The sequence below is a fragment of the Fringilla coelebs genome, assembly GCF_963513975.1.
Source record: "Fringilla coelebs genome assembly, chromosome: 27".
NCBI lineage: Eukaryota > Metazoa > Chordata > Aves > Passeriformes > Fringillidae > Fringilla > Fringilla coelebs.
In genome coordinates, this window is record NC_140053.1 from 3,442,886 (window position 1) to 3,464,137 (window position 21,252).

The 21,252-nt window shown below is 40.6% G+C and overlaps 1 protein-coding gene across 1 annotated transcript; it reads right to left on the reverse strand.

Moving 5' to 3' along the window:
• Window positions 1-1,405: 1,405 nt before the first annotated feature.
• On the reverse strand, window positions 1,406-20,352 carry BRCA1 (BRCA1 DNA repair associated). Its single transcript, XM_084222109.1, has 21 exons — window positions 20,177-20,352; window positions 19,660-19,713; window positions 19,246-19,326; window positions 18,630-18,718; window positions 18,139-18,284; window positions 17,339-17,441; window positions 16,421-16,466; window positions 15,822-15,964; window positions 12,062-15,367; window positions 11,291-11,376; window positions 9,361-9,539; window positions 9,046-9,212; window positions 8,257-8,582; window positions 7,577-7,664; window positions 6,918-6,995; window positions 6,412-6,452; window positions 5,622-5,705; window positions 5,161-5,215; window positions 3,538-3,611; window positions 3,085-3,145; window positions 1,406-2,142 (listed from the first exon to the last, which is right to left on the reverse strand). Exons 1-21 carry the CDS (start codon window positions 20,254-20,256, stop codon window positions 2,039-2,041), a joined length of 5,391 nt encoding a protein of 1,796 aa, XP_084078235.1. The 5' UTR covers window positions 20,257-20,352; the 3' UTR covers window positions 1,406-2,038.
• Window positions 20,353-21,252: the final 900 nt, after the last annotated feature.

Here is a 21,252-nt window from a genome sequence, read left to right on the forward strand (position 1 = left end):
TTGGCACTTTTAGGTTGGTTTAGAGCAGAAGCTCACTGTCTAACACAGGTGATGGGTATTGGGAAGTTATTTTAAGTATTGTACACAGAGTTTTTAGTATAAAAGGATAAGACCAGAGTGCCTCTGTCTGACCTGCTGAACAGACCTCAGCAGGCCAGAGGAAGAATTTTATAGATAAGAAACAAGAAACAAACTTGAGACTGAGAACTCAAGAGTTCTGACTCCTTCTTTGACAGCCAGGCTGGGAAAAGAGACTTTGTGACATCTCAGGGTCACTCTGAGCAGCAGAAGTTCTGAGAGGCAGCAGCTCTGCTCTTGGGGCTCCTGCTGGCCAGAGAGGGCTTTGTTAGCAAAGCTGGAAATGTGACTGGAGAAGTGCAGATGGGTTCCAGGAGATCCCTCACCAGCTCCCCTGGCCTCATCCCCTCACCTGCTCCTCTGGAAGCATTCCTTGGCTTTGGCTGTTTGGAAATCATTTCACTTCATTCAAATCTCACACCAGGTGGAGATCACTAGATAACACTTTACAGAAACAGAGTTTCCACAGGTCTAGTCACCTCCAGGGAGGAACAGCAGCACCATGGGTGTCATTCCTGTAGACAATCATCCAGCTGGAGCTGGTGCCTGACCTGACAGAGAGAATCTTTGCATCAATATCTGGGGACAATTTCACAAAGCAAAACAGTTTTGCTTGGCCTTTTCCTTGCATCCAACAGGCAGGATTCAGTCCTTGCCTCCAGCTGCCCTTTGAAATGCAGATTATCAAAGAGCCCCTGCCAGCATGGGCTGCAGAGATAAGAGGAGCAGCAGCTGAGGTGAGGCTGTGCTGGGCAGCCTGGGAGCTCTGCAATTGTCACACAGGAGGGAAGAGCAGCTGAGCAAAGCTTCCAGCTCTGCCAGTGCCAGCAGCAATGCTTGATCAGCCTACCTGCACTTGGCAGCTGCAGGGGAGTTGATAACACTTTCACTTCTCAGGTTGATAGCAACTGTGAGTCTGATTGCATCTCTGAAATTCTCATTTACATTTTTTACTTTCTCTAGGAAGTCTCCACTTCCTTCCCCATTTCAGGGTTTTTTTCACACATGCCTCAATGCAGAGACTGAGGGACTGGTTCACATAAAAACAAGTAGGTAAATATTTGCCAAAATAATTTTATTTCTTCTGTGCATTCAAATATTTATAAACATACTTTCTGTAACTTTCCAAGACAGCAGCATCTTATCACAAAACAATTTTATGAACTTAGCTACATTTTATTTTTGCTTTTTAAACAAGCAGTTCTGCTCCCAAAGTACAAAATTAGATATGAAATTGAATTGCTTGGCAACAGAAACAAGCAAGACATTTTCTTTCATAAAAAGCCAATTTCTTTGCAGCCTCATTTTACAAGCAGGGACCATTAGAAGCAGATATTTTTGGGCTTATCATGGGTCACCAGGACACTAAAATGCATCTATTCATTATCCTTTCACATACACTTGTCAGCAATCAGCCTGACAGCACTGGTACTAAATTTTAAGACTTTTTAGCCTGGTTTTGAGCCTTCCTTTCTGTTTGGATTCAATCATTGCATTTCTGGGGACCATAGCTGTGTTTCTGGTTAGGGTGAGCTGGCACTGTGATGCACAACAGGAAAGCTGTTTGTAGAGTTTTCAACACAACCAGAATCAATCAGTGGCCAAGGCTGGGGCATTAATAATCATAAAATAGCTTTCAGGGTTTGTGTTTAAGCAAAATGAAAATGTGGAGGTTATCCAGAGTGCAGGTATGTTTTAATTGAAACCCAGAGCCCAATATTCTTCTTTTGAGGAATGTCCCCAAGTATTTAAACAGAAACTGGCTGCAGTGGCAAACAACACATCACCATTTCTCTGAGGAGGCCAGATATTACATTCTCTAACTTTTAAAATTTGTTTAACATTTATAATCTCACAGTCCCTTAAGCTAATCTAAAGCTTTAAAGAACAATGGGTAATTCCACCTTCTAGAGGGGAATATTTCAGTAGTTTTAGGATTCCTAAGAGCTGCTGTTCACCCTCAGGACACAAGGTAAGCACTCAGCTCCTGGCACTGGTAGCAAGCCACGCTGTCCAGGACCCACTCCCGAGTTACCAGGGCAACGTTGCTCTGCTGCTGGATTGCTGCAAGACAAAGACACAGAAATAAATGATGCAGCTGTTATCAAGAGGTCCAAACAAGCTGAAGGTGAGGCTGCTGATGTCTTTCAGAATAAGCTGTTTGCTGTTTAAAAGGCCTGCTAGAAAAGCAGGGATGTGGCAGTGCCAGTGCCTGTCAAGGCAGGTAATGCTGGGCTCCAAGAGCAGAGCTGGCCAAGCAGGAAGCAGTGAAATAAAAATAAAGAATGCACTTGTTATCTTTTCATTTAGGATCTCAGTGACAGAGCTTTGGTTCCTGCCTGCCCAGACACACTGACTGTGTGACAAGCAATCAGTCTCATTAAGAGAAGCAAGAGAAAATTACTGAAGTGTTTTCAGACTGCTCTTCCTCATTCCAGGATCTTTTTATTTTCTCCTTTTTCCAGTGCCATGGAAACAGCTGGGTTTTTTACATCATCACCCTACTCCACTGTTTTGTTGGACTTCAGTGCAGCCTAACTAGCTCCCATTCCTTCCAGAACCCCACTTGCACTTCCAGAGCCTCATGGTTTCTCCTGAGCATTTTGCTTACAAGAAAAAAATGCAGAACTGCATTTGTTAAAGCTTTTTAACATGACCTTTACAGACTAAGGGAATCTTGTTCCATCTGAGCTTTCTCCTAGATCTTATTGATCCTCCAAGCACACCCTTCCCCACCTTTTAAAAAATATTCAATTAGAAAAGTTTCTGTAGAGCTGATCATACAGAGGTGGCAACAGCTTTCATCTGCCAGAGCAGCTCTTAAAAATATTGCTGGTTCTTGAGACATTATATTTTGTCCTTCTAGATTTTTCTTACAAGACACACTCCCATCTCCATGCAGTTTTGATTTCTCTAGAACCCTCTGGTATTTAGCTATTCAAAGGAGAGGTGTGATAAAGACACTTGATGTGTAGCAGAAAGCAGATCAGAAAAATGTTGTTTTACCTCCATAATCCACGTTTTCCTTCCAAGCATCTGGCTGCACAACCACAACTGCAGTAGAATTCTAGGATTTTAAGATAAAAAATAAAAATGCTATTGTTGTCTGTTCTTATATAATTCTCATATTTATTTATAGAGAGCATTAACTAATTTCAGAGTTTCACTTCAGAGAGGAATTTAAGCAGAGGGAGAAAGACATTAGTTCCCAAGATGCTTCTGTGATTTCTCTCCAGAAATTCTGTGCCTACACTCAGTCACTGAAAGGCTTCTGGAGCTGGAAAGGGAAGGCTCAGTGCTAACTTTAAGACAAATTAGTGACCTGGCCAACACCAGTCATGTCTCCACTCCAAGGGAGTCTCCCAGGGAAGGCTGGCCAGGCTTAGAGCCAAGGGGCACTGCCAGGCTGTGCAGGCAGCTCTGCAAACTGGGGGAGAGTAAAAACTCCTCAGCACTTACTGCTGTGGGTGTGAACAGGTCAGGCTGCTTCACCACAGAGGCACCACACAGCTCCACCATCCACTCCAGGTGCTCTGAAGAAATCAGATGAAATCAGTCAGTCACTGTGCAGGGTGCAAACAGCCCCAGCGAGGGGAGAGATGAGAAGCTGACTCCATGTCCTTAGAAGGATAATTTATTATTTTATGATGTTATTTTATATTAAAGAATGCTGTACTAAACTGTACTAAATAATAGAGAAAGGAAAGAGACAGAAGGGTACAAAGAATGTTGATGAAAACTTGTGACTCTCCCCAGAGTCCCAAAACAGCTGATGGTGATTGGTCATTAAATAAAAACAATTCACATGAAACCAATCAAACATGCACATGTTGGATAAACAATCTCCAAACCACATTCCAAAGCAGCAAAACACAGGAGAAGCAATCAGATAATTATTGTTTTCATTTTTCTCTGAGGCTTCTCAGCTTCCCAGGAGAAGAAATCCTGGCAAAGGGATTTTTCAGACAATATGACAGTGACAAGTCACTTCAGTGTTTGCTATCACACTGAAGCTGACACTATTCCCTAAGTGTTTGCTCCAATTCACAAACCAACATCATTTGAAGATCTGAACCTCAGTAGAAAAAGAATTCTCTCACTTCCAAACCTGCTAGGGAACATCAACTCCCCCCAGACAGGTCTGCATAAAACCAAACCCTAAAAAAAAATCACAATTTATTTCCTCTTCTCATAAGGATGCAAGAGGTGAAATGCAATTTATAAATGAGAAGTTAGAACTGTGATTATCTCTCATTAACAAAAGTAGCCAAAGTACTTAATTTGCACCAATTTGTTGAATTGGTAGTGAAGAAGATGAAGTCTCTCAAGTATAAGAGCCAAAATTGAGGATCACTGCAGCAGGTGAAAGCACTGCATCCTTTGCAGCAATTACTGTAAATGTCAAGAAACGTGAGCATATTTCACCCAGTCAAAAATAAAGTTACATTGGATAAATCAGAAAGTATCTGCTGAATAAATCACAAAAATGGGAAGTCAAGTATAAAAATTTGAAGTAGAAAAATTAAAATTAAATTTTCAAAAAATTGTAACATAGTTTATTAAATTTTAAAAGTAAAAAATGAAGCTATGCTGAACAACTTTTTCTTTATATATTAAGTTTTAGCTTTGTTAAAGTGTTTCACTCCTAACATTTGCTCCTATAAACAGGAGGCTACAATAAGGATGTCAACTGCAAGGAAAAGGGTACTTAGGAACTAAGACAGAAGAAAAAATGCTCAAATATGAGAGATCAAGAGCATCAATAACAATTACCAGACATGAATGCTTCCCCTAGATAATTTATCCAGAGATAAACTAGATGAAAAGCCTGGTTTGAAATGCAGCAAAATTGCCAGGGGGTGTCTGAGGACATCCAAATAGAAGAGAACATTTAACTCCATGTGGAGTTCTGGATAAAATTATTTACCTACACTTTACCCCATGTAGGGATTTTAAAAATTACAGAGGAAAAGAGGTAAAAATTATCCAAGAAGAGGTCAGATGTAAAATTCTGGTGAATGCAGTGTCCCTCCAAATATTTTTTATGTTAACCATTCACCCAATTCCACTAAAATGACACACCTGTAGTCATGTCAGTGAAGGGTCCACAGCAACAGATCTCAAAGTTTTTAAAGATCTGAAAAGCAAAGAACATGTCAGAGTTCATAGGGGGTTTTTAAAGAGCAATGATTTATATTCTGTTTTTTTTTATCTGCTGTTTTCATTGCACTTCCAGGGCTTGCTATCAAGCTATGACTATTTCACAAAGCTTTTTGTAACCTACAAATCAAAAGAATTTAAGAATAAAACTAAAAGAATATTAAAGAGCACTAACCCAATGTTATAAAAAGACAGCACTCACTCCAATTTTAGTGAGCCCCTACAGAATATCCAGAATATCTGCTCTGCTGCTGACAGAGCTCAGCCTTGATGGATAAAAATGATTAATTTGTACAACTCTGTGTACAGAGAGACTGGGAGAAGTTCCAGAAGCTCAGCCAGCACAGAGCAGGACAGAATCTGCATCCCTGATGTGCTTGTACCTTTTCAGTCAGGGCCTGCCTGGCCCTCCTGGGACCTTGATGGTTTCTCCCATTGATTACATCTCCTCTGACTTCAAAGTTCTCCTGGAACACAACAAAAGCAAGGAATCAGAAGGTAAGAGACTGAGAACAGTTCCCTGTCAGAGTTCTGCTTCAAAACAGGAAGGTGTCAGATTTCAGAACTGAAAATCTCTGAGTGTGTTCAGAATATGAATTAAAAGGCTTTGCTGGAGAAATGCTGGAGTATGAAATCCCTGCAGCATCAGGCAATTTTTAAAAGAACAAATTACACTCAAACTGTATGGTAATGTAGCAAACTAAATAAAAGACACTCCAAGACTGTAATTGTCTATCAGTAAAGTCTTCTTTGATAGAAATGATCTGTATATAACATTATTTCCTTAAGCAAAGAATAGATATTTTGCTTTATGTTATAATCTATTAATATCAATAGGAAAACTTATAAAAATATGCAATTTGTTAAAAAAATAATAGGGACTCAATTTTGCCTTCAACAGCAAAGAATGCACAGGGGCTAAGTGTGGATTTTGGTCCTAGCACTTGGTAAAACTAGAACCCCAGGTTTCAGAGCTAAAATTCCATATTAAATGTTTAGAGAATATCTGTCTGTACAATACAAAAACTCCTAAGTTCAGAACCCCAGGTTTTAGAGCTAAAATTCCATATTAAATGTTTAGAGAATATGTCTGTACAATACAAACAAACTCCTAAGTCCATCATGTAACAGCCTTATTTAACCATTTGACATTTGACTCAAGATAAGACTTACCTCATTCAGTATTCTTCCTGCTTTAAAAGACTGAATTATCCCTAAATAAAAAGATCACAACAAGAAAAGTAATTTTATCCAGCAAAATGGTTCTTCCACTACCAGTACTCTGACTTCACTGCTACATTAAATTGAAGGTATTTGTATTAAAGGAATACAGTAAAACAGTGAAAGTACTTAAAGAATTTTTAAACCATTTATAAATAATATTAATTTTACACTAATTGATGCCATGCATTGCAAAGATTTAAATTAAGAGGGACAAAAGGCTTTTGCCACAGTGGGGAGCAGAAACAGTAAGAGTAAATAATTCACAAGAGGAAGAAGCTTGATATTGCTGCTTGTGTTTCTTAATTTTAATTGCTTTTAAAGTATTTAGAAGAAACACTGCAAAACATCAGATGGGCAAGGCATGAAGAGATTCTTTTTTCTTGACTGCCACAAGTGGAGACTGCATTGCTGGCAGAAGGGCAAAGAGCATTGATCTCAGGAGCAGAGATACCTACACTGGTAACCAACCACCCATCTTCCTCCTGCAATGCCCAGGAAATACTTCAGGGTCCTTTCACACACCAGCTCCTCATCTGCAGGCCAAACAATAAAACCTCTTTTAGTTCTAGCAAAAAAACCACAGCTCAGGGTATCTGTCTGTAAAAGCAAACATGCTTTGCAAAATGCAGCAGCAAAATATCACAACTATACAAAGGTTCTAAAAATCCACTGTCATCCTACTAAACTGAAGGAAACGAGCAGGAATTAATCACATGTACCAATTGTGAGCCCTTTAAAAAATTATTCTATAAAGATAAGAGGCAAGAAAAGCATGACTTCTTTGGGAACTGTCTTTGTTTCCTTTTGGTTGGGTCTCAACTACTTCACACTAGTGTGAACCTGAACATTATGAGCAAACAGCTGAAGAAATAAAACAGCAAGTAACATTTCCCTTGTGTAATTCAAAGTTGAACACGCCCTCACACTCTTCCTCTGAAACAGAATGTGAAAACTCACAAGCTTAGACAAAAAACCTGCAGTGAAGAAAACAATCAATACCTTTTCCTCAAACTTATTAAATTTATTGCTGACCTGTCTGCTTGTTGTCTAAACTGAAGGTAAAATTCTATATGCTCTGTCAAGAGAGGATTTGTTCCCCCAGCTCCCAACAAACCTGTTTTCATTATGACATGGGTTGTTCCTTCAGTAATGTGATTAGATAAAGTGCTCTGAGTTTTTTTCACAAACTTCTGGACCACCAACTGAAAAATGGTTAAGAAAATAATAGTTAGCAACAGTTTTAACCCCCACAAGAGCCCCATTTTTAGGAGCACAATGTAAGAGGATAGTTACTTTAAAGTAACAGTTTTATGTGCTAGCACACAGAAAGTACATTTAGTTTTGGCACCATTCAACAGACTGAAGTAATGCAGAGCTCTTGGTGTGTGCTTTATAACCCAAAAGCCAAATCCTTCTGGAAACTGAGTGCAAAACCAGCTTTATTAGCAACTCAGAATTCCTACCTGCAGAATGCTCCCTATGGATCAGAAATTGGGTGAAGCAGCATCCTCTGAGATCACTGACTGCACCAAACACCCACAGCCCCTCCCCAGCCCCCCAAGGCTTTGCAATCTTGTGTTTTCCCCCCAGACATCAGGGATTGTTCAAAAAGTTCAAATTTCACTAAGCTGAACAGTGCCATTACAGGCAGCATCCTCACAACTTCAGGAGTTTTAGTTGGACTGCAATTCCTGCAAGATTAGTTTTATTACACTCAGAGATCTCTCTACTGAGGATTTTAGTGGTAATCAGGAATTATTAACTAGTGATCTCCAAATTCTGAAATCTACTTACATGCTCACTGTGATTTAGACCTGAGACCACAATTGACATTTCTTTCCTCTTGGTCACTGCTGGATTTGTAGCATTTTCTTTCCCAGTTGAATTGTGCAGAACAGGTACAGGAAAACTTTCACTTCTCTTCAATTTGTGTCCTGGGCCACAGCTTTTCTCAGTGTTCTGAGCCCTGACAGGTCCAGCTGTGGCTTCTGCACTTTGAGGGGTAAAAAGCCTTACAGAGGAGGAAGAGTTATCTGGACTCTGGGTCATATTTCCAAAAAGATCTGATGAGAGAGATGCACTGTTTTGTCTGGTCTCAGATTTCTGTTCCTCTTCATTTTCTGAAGGAAACAAGAAATTACTCCTTGAGAAAGCTGCATTTTTCATGTAGTCATGGTAGAAGGTTGTTGCTCTTTCTTTTAGGTTTAAATTTTGCAGTTACTTCCTCTCCTTTTGTGTTTATTACTTCATCTATGCCTCCAACATTACTTTTTCCTGATCTATAGGCAAGAGACTAGAATACCTGTGGAACTTTGAGCAGCATATTTGTCAAATTGTCTGAATTTAGAAGTGAGACAGAAAAACTCCTATTAGGGTCAAAAAGCTGTCACACCCCATTTGATGGGCAGCCATACAGCTGGGCTACCAAAGTAGCAACACCTTTTTAAAATGACCAGGAACATATAAATTAAAATCATGGATTTACAGGGAAAAGTTGTATCTTGCTGATATATAAAAACATGAAAAGAACAGGAGAAAACCACCAGAAATCAAAAAGCATTGGATTTTTCTCTTCAATGTTACCTGCTTCAAGCTGGCACTGCCTGTGTTCCTGCACTGCCTCTTGCACAGGTTTTGTCTTTTCAGAGGGAGTTTTGTTCTTTAGAATACTGTCACACTCAGGGCCTTTCTCCAGATCTGATCTCTTCCTTAAAGAGGATTTCGAAGCTGAAAGCAACAATTCTGGAGACCTTGAGAGAGGGAAATTGATTTTAATACCCTTTTCACTCTTTTAAGCATCAGAAAAATGTAGCAACAGTGAAATTATTGTAATTTCCCAGAAGCTCAGAGATACTTAAACATAAAAAACCCCCCAAAACTCCAAACAAAACCACTGACCTGTTTTCTTCTTCTCTTGTTTGAGCCATTTCAGATGCTCCTTCAGTACTGGAATGTGGCAGTTCCCTTTGGACAGGTAAAACTTCACAGTTCTGGCTCCCATTCTGCTTCAGCACTGCTTCAAGTGCAGCCATTTCTTGCTGAAGTTTTTTCAGGCTGTTTTGCATTGCATTCTTTTGCTGCAAAGGAGCACAAGAGTGCCAACATAAGCAAACTCAGGATTCATTTCTTTAACAAACACTTGAAAATTAGAAATAGCAAAATGGTTTTGAATGAAGTTTTTGCCACATGTTGAAAAGGTGACTGTGGTGCTTTTACTGTAACAAATAGTGCACACACCCAAAATCAGAAGCAAACCCACCCAAATGACCACACACTCATTTTGCCAGTCATGTTATTTCAGCTTAGATGCCTCAGAGTTTAATCAATCAGAAAACAACACAATTCCTGCACAAATTTATTTGAAAGTAATTTTGTCCAAACTCCACTAGTAGCTCAATCCATGATGTTCATTATTAATTTTTAAATTGAGTCTTCATTTTCCAGTTACTAAAAGGCCCAAAGATTGTTTAAAGGACTGCAACATTTCATAATATTCTTCCTTATGTTCCTCCTCAAAAATTATATCACACAATCAAAACCATGCCATAGGCAGATCCTCATAAGAACAGCTCAAAGTTTTCAAAAGACCTTTTTAAAAACCCAAACCATCTGCATGATAAAGCAATTTCCATTTCCAGAACTGAATATTCCATTTGTAGCTCCAGCACTGGCACCGTGTGGAGCCTCTTTGTTACTGAACCCAAGCAAAACCAGGAACTCCCAAAAAGAAAAACTCCCAAGCAAACAGAAAACCATCACCACAACCCCAAATCCCACAGCCCCAGTGCCATGGATCCATCCAGCCTGGGCACATCCCAGGATCTCCATCCAGGAGGCTGCAGGAGGAACAGTGTCCTGCCAGCTGAGCACATTTCCCTAATGCTGTAAACAGGAGAAGCATCCCTAAAGCACAAAAATTAAATTCACTTTTTTTTGGACATACATAAAGCCCATAGGGCTGAAAATGCTGAAGAGAGAGTTGGCATAAGACCACAGGACAAAGAAAAACCCCAAAGCAAAACAAAAAACCCCAAGCTCCTAACCCTCAGCTGAACCCCCAGCCCAAATCACCCAATACACCCACAGAGCACAAAAATTAAATTCACTTTTTTTTTTTGGACATACATAAAGCCCATAGGGCTGAAAATGCTGAAGAGAGAGTTGGCATAATATCTTCCTTAAAGTCACATAGAACAAATAAAAACCCCAAAGCAAAACAAAAACACCCCAAGGCTCTAACCCTCAATTTGATTTCTCTACCCAATTTTACATTACTTTATGGCCCCATAAAGTCAGTGCACTGAGCAGCATTCAGAATTTTAACAGCAGAAAAAAAATACACTGCTAGACACACCTTTGATTAGACACTGCCTGCTGGGACTTGGAGCTATAACACTCTAATATGGAATGATTTGATTTAATCTTTACACAGAGGAGATAAGTCTCTGCTTTTAAATATCATATTGTAATAAATCTACTCCTTATCACCAGATTCTTATATATTCCCATCATGAAAGTTTTGAAATATAGGGAGCTGACATTTCCAGCACTGGCCAAGTGTGGAGATGCATTAATTAGCATCTCCCTAATTAAGCCCTATAACCAACAGCACATAATAAGCTGTGGCCATTGCAGTGTAAGGTCACAAGGGGAGGAAAAGTTGGACAAATAATGGCAGAGAAGCAGCTCTTCAGATCTTCATTAATTATGCTTTCAGAAGGAATTTAGTGATAAAGAATGATGATGAAAGGAATTTTCCACTGTATTCACAGCTTGCTTATCTCCTGGAATGCAAGCTGCTTCTACACTCAGTGATGAACTCACTCACCTGTGTGGTGAGGATTTCACCCTGAGAGAATGCTTCACAGGAATCTTCTACAACACTTATTTCACTGTCAGATCCAGATCTTTCACCTTGAAGAAGGTGGGGAAAAAAAAACCTGGGTTAAAGAAAAAACTTCACCAAACAACAACAAACCAACCAACATTATCCAGAATTTCTTAGCATGTGGAAGTTTTAGAGAACTAAAAACTATAACACTAAAGTGACAAGTTTTGAAAGTGCTGAAGTTAGGACATTTCCTTTAAGTGAATATTTCAAAGATATCACACACATGACAAAGTAAGCAGAATTCAGTGTTTCAACAAAATTCTCTTTCAACAGGGATGAAAGAGTCCTAAACAATTACAAAGGCCATAAAAAAGGCAAAATATTCACTAAAAAATTCTACAGCAAATTTCAACAATCATTTCATCTGGGCAAAAAGCTTGGATAGGTGTGACTTTGCAGGCAATGCAAGCATCCCATTGCAGTAAGAGAACCAGCATTTCCCTCAAACATGAGTTCCCTCAGACAGTCTCTAATGCCCAATCTGTTCACTTGTGCTCTGAACAAAGAACACTGGAAGAACATAATTTTCAGGAAATAAACCACTGAGGGGTTTTTGTAATTTTCAGGAAATAAACCACTGAGAGGTTTTGGTTTGATTAAGATTGATACATCTTCTAGAAGAGCAAGAACAAAATTTCCATGCACACACCAAAAACCTCGCTGTAAGGACATTATAAACACAGCTGCAGAGAAAAATCTTGTTTGTACCTAGGTTTGCTCCCATGTCTGGGTCTTCTTGGCTTTCACCTTTGGTTTCCTTCAGCCCTCCACCAGAATTCTGAGGAGTTTCTTTACTGTCATTTACAGTGCTCATTTGGTTGGACACCTGAGCTTGTGGTAAATGTTTGCTCAGCTCTTGTGCTCCATTAAGTGATTCCTCAGACATGTTGGACTGGGAAGAAAATAAGTTGACAGAGCATTCTGACTCCTGGCTTGGTGAAGCACACACATGACTTAGGACAGCTTCAGGCACCTTCTGCACAGCATTGCCATCCTCACTCACACTGAGAGGAGGCACACTGGGGCTCCCTGGACACTCTGCCACTGGACACTCCACCACAGATGCCATTTGTTTATCAGTCTGCAAAGGTGTGCTGGCTGATTTGCTGAAGATGAATGCCCTGAAGCATGGCAAGTCCTCATCCTCACAGGACTCTTCATCTGAGGATGGCAGTTTCTGCACTCGCCTTCGAGACTTGTGAGGACCTCGAGGTGCTGATTTAGAACTTGCATTTCTGCTCTGCAGTTCTGCACTGTCACTTTTGACAAACACTGCAGATTTCTCTTTCCTATCAGTTTCACATAAGCTGCTGTTCTCCTCAATGTCAGTATCAGAGCACAGTAAGACATTGGGGGTTTCAGACAAACCTGTAAGGTCACAACCCTCCCCAAGAGGTTCTTCCAGAGCCTCTGCAGCTGAACACTCGGGCATTGCTGTGCCAACAGTTTGGGCTGCTTCTTCTTCATTCCCCTTTACACATTTTCTTTCTCTTTTGCTACTTTTTGTCCTAGTGTCTTCACAGCTGAGTTCAGCAGGGCTTTGCTGACAAGTTTCAGAACAAATCATTGATGTGGATTGAAAATGTAGAATTGGTTCTGTGCAGTCAACCGCTTCAGTCCTTGTTGCCTGATTGCTTTCTGAACTGAAGCTGTTTTCCTGGCCTGTGTTTAAATCATTTTGTCTGGAATCATGCTCCTCTGTGTTACTCTGATCACTCTGGCTTCCATCACTTTCAATGGGATTCTGTCTCAGCTCACTTTCTGTCCCTATCTCATTTGACGTTGGCATTTCATTGCCCTGCTCTTCTTGCAGCAATCCATTTTTGTGCTCAATCTGAGCAGTCCCTGCTCTTGCTGGTGTCAGAGTCCCTTCTTCTGCAGCCTGTGAAATGCCATCCCTGTGCTCTTCTGTGCTGACAGCAAAGCAAGGCACAGGATCAACGTGGGCAGACTCACAGGTCTTAAGCTTCTCTCTCTCAGAAACGCTGCTCAAGTTTTGATCAGCTGCTCTCTCCTCTTGCAAGCTTTCTGGTTGCAATTGTTTGCTAGCCTTATTTTCTACCTGAGCAGCACATGATAGATTGAAGGTTTCAGAAGGAGGATCTTGCACTGCACGAGTCTGAAAAAGGCTGAAGGATGAGCGCTTGGAATGCCTGAATATATTCCTCAGATATTGTGTGTCCAAGTCACTGTCTTCAGCTTCCTTACTCAATTCCAAAACATTTTTAGCCACTGGCAAATTCTCAGCTTTGAAGTCCTCTGGAACATCTTGTGAATCATGCCCACATTCTGGGGGAGAAGCAGCAGGTGATTCAGCCACCTTCTCAGTCTGGGGAGAAGCAATTTGCCCAGCAGACACTGAAGGAAGCTGCAGGAGGAGGGGGCTACCTGTATCAGGCACAGTGGAAGCACAGTTTGAAGGCAGACATGAAGGACTGAACAGACTTTTTGCAGTTTTTGCAGTGTCAGATAAATTCTTTAGAGTAACCTGCGCTTCATTTGCTTGCAGATCACCTCCCTCCAAATTAGTGCCAGGCCTGTAACTCAACTCATTTTGAGGCTCACACAGGTCTTTGCACTCAGCAGAGTGAGCTGCCACATTCCTTTGGTCTCTAGAGCCAGATCTTCCATGATCACTGTTATTTCTGGCTCCCTTTACTCCTTTCCTTGTTTCTTTTGTCATTTCTTCAGACAGTAACTGAAGCCTTCTGCTGCGTCTGACTGGGTTTTGCTCAGGATCAGCTTTCCTGGGCTCTCCACTGCTTGGGTAGCTGTCAATCTGTGGCTCAGCTGGATCAGGGAAAACAGAGCCTCTGTCCACTACTAACTGCAGAGCACACATGGTTCTACTAGAATGCCTGCATCTTTTTGCTGCAGAACTTCTCTTTTTGGTGTTTTTCTGATCACAGTTGTACATTTCTGGTTCCCCATCACAGTGCTTGGCAGTGACCTTCTCTGTGGCTTTCTTCCATGTGCACTCTCCTCCTTCCTCAGGTTCTGTTAATGTATTATTTGTTCTATTCTGAGAGAGGTTACTCTCATTAACAGCAACACTTTCATCACATCTTTTCTTTTCAGCCTCTCCAAGGCCCCCATTAACACTTTGAGGGCCTCCATCTGCCTTTTCTGTATCTTTTTTCTTGATGAAATCCTCAGGCTGCAGGACACAGGCAGTCTTCCTCTTTCGTTTGAGCCTGTCTTTGCTGAAATCCTTCAGGCACTTGGCAGCAGCCACATCTTCCTTTTGTCTAGTAGGCAAAATATCTCTCAAGGTAGAAGGGGGATTTGATTTCCTCCCTCTCTTGTATGTTTTTCCAAATATTTTGTCTTTGATGTTTTCTGCTGTTTGCTTTGACCACCTCTTTCTTCCTTCCTCTGCTGCAATTTCCATGGAATGTGCCATAGGGTCAGTCCTTTCTGAAATGCAGGACTCTTTATCTGATAAACACAGATCTCCTTCACCTGAAACATCAGCTGATGCAGCAGATTCATCCACTGAAGAATTGGAAGACAAAACCTCATTGCTTTTTGAAAACCATTCATTGACTTTTTGAATGCTCTGCTTCAGTCTCTTCTTGGAGACTTTATTCAGGGTGGCAGAGTGAAGTGTCTCTGCCTGAGGTAGCTCCTCCAGAGGAAGCTCTTTGTCCTGGGAAGAGTCATTCTCAGGTTCATATCCCTCTACAGCTTCCACACTTTGTACATCAGTTTCCATTTCTCTGCTTTTATCCAGCCTGCTCTCTGAGCTACCTTCTAAATCAGACTCTTGATGTTCACTGTTGTGCTGCCTTTGCTGTTCATCCATTTCTTTGTTCTTAAAGAATGATGTGTCCCCATTCAGGGTGGGACTGGCATCCCCTGTTCTGTCACACTGCTCTGGGAGCAGCTCTACAGCAAGAACATCCAAGGGAGAACTCTGGCATTCAGTCACATTCACTTGGTCAGGTTTGGCACATTCAGTGATGCTCTGTGTGCTTTTCTTGCTCAAACATTCCTTTGAGAAATCACCTTCACCTGTTAGATTTACAGGTATAATAAATTATTAACCTCTATTTTACACACACAAGAACAAGCTTAATGGCTACTTTGCTTAATAAAAACTGCTCTTATTTCCCCCCCTAACCAGAATATTACAGTGCACAAATCTCCCTCCAGAAAAAGGCAGAAAGATCATATCACATGTTTTTCTAAATTTTTACATGAATTACTAGCCAGTGCTTTTTCATCTGTAATATGACTCACATAGAATAGATTAAGTTTTGTACTTTTTCTTCCTTTCTGTTCCTGTGCCTACAACATCCACATTTTGTATCTAGGCTACAGGAACAGTCTTGTATTAGCTGCAGGCATTAACAGAACTTCATGATACAAGACTGGAAGCATATATTTGTACACACAATCATGTGAAATAAAAATGTTGTGGTCTCTTTCAAGCATAGTCACCTTTGTCACCAAAACAACAACACACCTAGGATATCTGGCAGTGTTATTTCTTTGGCACACAGCTTGTCAGGCTGTGCATTACAAGAATTTTCATTCCCTTTCTCAGCACTCTCAAGTTCTTCCAGCCTTACTGGAGAAGAAATCTGAATTGCTCCTTTGTCTTCAAACCTGTTGGGAAAGGAAATCTACTTTCATTACAGATAAAACCATAATAGAAACAAGATGATAATTATTTTTCCCTTTTTGCTCTCTGAAATAGTTTCTGGAGAAGTCAAACTGCACAACTGACACCACAACCAGATCTCTTCAGAGCTGCAGGCCCTTTCTTTAAAAGATTCTCTTGTGCAATCCTGAATTTAGTATTTACTTTCTAAAGCACAGGGCCTGCTTTTCTATGGAAGATCTATGTCCAAAACAAAACACTTAGAAAAGAGTTTTAAAGCATGAAATATGGCAAACTGCTGGAATTCAGCTCCCTATTCTACCCTAATGCCCTCAAAGTTGAAAACCATTTGTCTGTTTAAGAATGATATCAGTCCTATGCTAAGAAACTAGAACGCAGGAAATGAAAATATTGAACTACTGTCTGTAGAAAAAATGAATTCCTTAATCACCTTTACTTACCCAGTTTTGCTTGCCTGTTTAAAAAACTCTTCAGATGATTCAGAGCCTGAAAACAAATAATCTGTTACTCTGGTTGGAATGATTCAGAGAAGGGTGACTTGCCAGATTCAGTGGTTATCATCACACACATGCCTACTTCTTTGTAGAGCTAGATGCTGTCAACTTTTAGCAGATAAAACAAAGTTCAATTGTGAAGTATTTAATGTAATTTTAATGATTTCCATAATAAAACTATCTACATAGCTCCAGCATAAAACTGTGTTTAAATACAGTGACTGGTAACTAAGAGTTAATCACCTAAAAGTTACTTTCTAATTTCTAAATTTGTACAAAAAACAGCTACCAGTATTTAGAATTTTGAGCTGGAAGTCAGAGAAATATATTCAAATGTCTCTTACAGATCCTTTGACCCTGGCAGATGCAATAAGGAAAAAAGTGAGGAAATAAACTCAATTCTCTCCTTGAAGGAATAGCATAAAAAATAAGCTATCATGGCATTTGTCTTTTTTCTCAGAGCAGTCAACACCAGATGAAATAAAATGCTGAAAAGCTAGGATAGATAGCAAAAAAATGTTAATATCTCAAATAGATTTCATCCTCATCTCAACCACTGGTGACAAGGTTTAATGTTCTTCAGAAAGCAGTGGTTACCTTTAGCTGTAATTTTTTGCACATCTGTAAATACCTTCTCTGGACTGTGTACACCAAGGCTTAAGGGTTCACTACAGCAGCATCATCTGCCATGATATAATTATGTAAAAAACCCTTTTACCAACTTGGAATTGTCCATAACTTGTCTCCGTTTAATTTTGTTAAGTAGAAATTAGTGTTTATAAAGACTTTGAACATAATCACCTTTCATTCCTTTGCAAGCATTGTGCATAGGATCAATTAGTGTGGATTTAGAACAGATCTTACCAAAATCTATATAAGTTCCCTTTTGAGAACCAGATTTCTGAGGTTTGTTTCTTGGGTGACACATTTTGGCATCTGTAAGCTGAATATTCACACTAGCTTCCTGCTGACAGGAAAACAGAAAGGAATAGTTATTTACAAAAGTGGGGTATTTTAAAAAAATCATAGCTATTTAAATTTTAACAAGGAGCTGATATAAATACTTAGCTCATATGCATTGGCAGCTTCTATGCATAATAGAAGTAATTTATCATATTGGCAGCAGTGATGAAATGTGTCAATAGAAACAATTCATCATGCATATAACAGATTAAATCATTAACAGCTTGAGCTTACATTCTGTATTGTCTAACATTCTATTCAGCATTAAGCAGATGAAAACAAAAACACCATGCCATGGACAGTCCCACACAGAGCAAATACCCCAAGCTGGGTAATGCCTTGTGAATCCTAAGACACAGTTGTGATCTTGCCCCTAAAAAGGTAAAAACCCTTTTACCAACAAGGTAAAAACCCTAGACAGCCTCATGAAACAAGCAGGTGGAGCAAGTTTTCAATCCTGGTTTCAATAACAGACTGTATTATGGCAGTATTATGCATAAATTCAGGTCATTTTATGTAAACATCTTTCTCAAGTAGGTTAGGAAGACAAAAATATACAAATATCCTTGTCCAGATTACTCAGATCAAACAACAATCTGAGATCAGCTCAAAATCTCCTACTTCATTCTTTTATGCATGTGCACTTATTCCAAATCCATTTTTAAACAATCCACAAAAATAAAATGGGAAAAAGCAGTTACCAAGGTGAAGTTTTCTTGTTCATTTCCTTTAGCACTTTTCCTCCTGTTTCTGAAGCCCTTACTTTGGATGACAGAACTTTCTTTACACAGGGACTCAGCAGCAGTGGCATCCGTGGATGTTTTAGGAAAGTGATGACTCTTTAAAACTGAAACAAGGTATTAGGTAAAAAGAAAAAAAATATTTTTACACTGAGTATTATATATTAATGAAATAGACTTTTATAGACTCTGTGCACTTAGTGTATATACAGCTTAAATATGTTTATCCAAGAAAGAAAATTTGTTGAATTATTACTGAGCACTCTTCAAGTAATTATTAAGATCTTGATCCTCCCAACTAATTTTCCCAACCAATTTTGGTTATATAGATAATCTATCAAGATCTAATTCTAGTTATTTTAGAATGGGATACCTTTTAATAATCATGATATGTCAAAACCTTATTAAAAAAACCCAAAACCCAACTGGGGACATACATTTACAACACTTACACTTCACTCCAGTGTCAAGCTCAAAAGCATGGATAGTTTCCAACAGTCCTTCAATTAGCTCCTTAAATCTGGAATTTTCTTTCAGACTTCTGAAATAACATCAGCACTTCAGTTATTTTAAGACAAAAGAACAGGCTAACTAGAAATATTTCTAGAATTTTGGCTGAACCACAAAAGGGGTAAAACTCCAAAGTGGAAGATGAGACAAGAAGAAATTGTTGCCATGGAATAACAAATTCCCCCAAAGAACCATTACTATGAGACTTAAAATTATCACAAAAGTGAGCATATCATTTTCTCATATAGGTTTAGTAGAGAGAAATCAGTTGCAAGGATTAAACACCAATCTAGCACAGAGACTTGTTGAGAGAGGTGTGTTCACCTGGAAAAAGCTCACATTGAGGCAAGATACTACATTTACTCTTCTAGAAATAAACAGCTTAGTAAAAAACCTATTTTCTTCTGTATTTCAGAAGAAAAATATAAATAAATAAATAAATAAATAAATAAATAAAAATAAGTATATTGTGCTAACATATTTTAAGCCTATTGTTGATCTTTCCTCAGAGCTCAAACACCTCATCCTCCAGCTCCCTTACCAAGATGATTTCCTCACCTCTTGGTAACTTCAGTCTTACACAGAGGACACTCCACCACTCCTTTTTTCTTTTTGTTGATAAGTTTGAACATGCAGAATCTAGAAAGAAAGAACACTTGTGATGGACACAAGAGAAGGATATTATTTTCCCTAAAAGTGACTATGCACATTCACCACTTAGTGAATCAAGGGTGCAGTGAGTTAATTGATCCCCTCTGATGCATTTTAAAATTGCAGTTCTCTCTTCTGCAGAATTGACATTTTTCCCCTCAAGTAGCTACACACAAACTTATCAATACATAGCATACATACATTATTAGCACTGAAGAAACATAATTAAAACAGGTATATATGGAATTAAAACTTATAAACCCCAAACCATTATATGTGGAAATTAAAAACTGCATTGCACTTGCAAGTTTTCAAACCTACCTGCAGAATATGTGATCACACTTTGTTGAAACAGGCTCTTGCACCACATCCAGGCTAAAAAGAGGGAAACAAAAACAAGAGCACAGAGGTTATAGACTTCAACCACAACCTTTGCTATTTCAGCATCTGTCTGCATTAAAGAAATGCAAGATATTATTAAATGCAACATTTAAGAATTACAGACCCCATTTACCTTTCAGAGTCAAGGGACAAAAGCCACACAGCTTTACAAACAATCCTCTAATCCAACCAGATGTATTTTCTCCCTCACTGAATAGAGGACTGACACATTCAGGTTTGAATAGAAAAGCAAAATATAGAACATAAGAGCAAAATGTAAGTTTTTTCTTGCACTTTTTCATTTGAGCCTTACAAAACATCAGTATGTTTAGTTCTAAGAAGAAATCTCTTTGTTCTCTGGTAAGCCATAAAACTGACAAAGCATTTTTGAAGAAATGAGAATTAAAAAAACACATCTCAAAAAAATTAGCTATACAGATATTATTCTCTGACATACCATATTGGGCACTCCAAGTTCTTCTGCATAGCAGAAAGCACATTTTGTACTTGTCCAATAGTAATCACTGAGATGTCCATCCTTCACATCCAAAAGCAGCCTACAGAAAAAACAAAAAAAACGTTATCAGCTTTGTTTCTGCAAAAAATTCTGTTGCCTCCCACGACTATGCTGTCTCCCCCACGGATACACTCTAACTGCAGCACGGTATCAAATTGTTTTTACTTAGCATTTTACAGTACAGAGGAGTTCTAACTCCGAATGTTTGCAGTTAAAACCCCCCGAATCCTGTACCCAAAGGAGCGCCCAGAAAGGGATTATTCAGGAGACACTCAGCAAGAGCACAAAGCAGCGAGAACGAGGGGTCTGCTGGGTGGGAAAGCGGCAGAGCCGGGGGCAGACAGGGCACGCCAAGGAGCCAGGGACCCACACGGGCCTGAGAGCCCACAGCGAACCCTGAAAACAAAGAGGAACCGCCCGGGACCGGCCCCGCGGCGAGGCCCGTTCGCGGGCTGAGGAGAGGCGTACCGGTACGGGGGAGGGAGAGCGGCAGCGCCGGGGCGGTCCGGGCGGGGCGCTCAGAGCCAGGGCAGGGCCGGTGCCGGTGACAGGGAGGTCAGGTCAGGGCTGGCGCGCTCAGTGCCAGGGCAGCACCGGTGTCGGTGTGGCGCCCGCCCGGGCAGTGCCGGTGAGGTCCGGGCCGGTGCGGTCAGTGCAAAGCTGAGGCGGGTGCCGGTGTCGGTGCGGTCAGGGTCAGGCCGGTGCGGTCCGGGCCGGTGCCGTCAGTGCCAGGGCAGCGCCGGTGTCGGTGCGGTCAGCGCCACGGCAGGGCTGGCGCGGTCGGTGCCAGCGGCGGTGCCAGGGCGGTCAGGGCCAGGCCGGTGTCGCCGCGCTCAGGTCAGGTTAGGTCAGGGCCGGGCCATGGCGGTGCCGTGGCCGTCTCCCCTCAGCGCTCCCCGCGCCGCCTTTCGCGCCCTTCCCGCCCCGCCGCGCGCAGCCAATCCGGGGCCGCGGAGCCGGCGCGCGCCGCTGCAGCGCCCCCTAACGGGCTCCTTCCCCTCGGCGGGGCGGGGCCG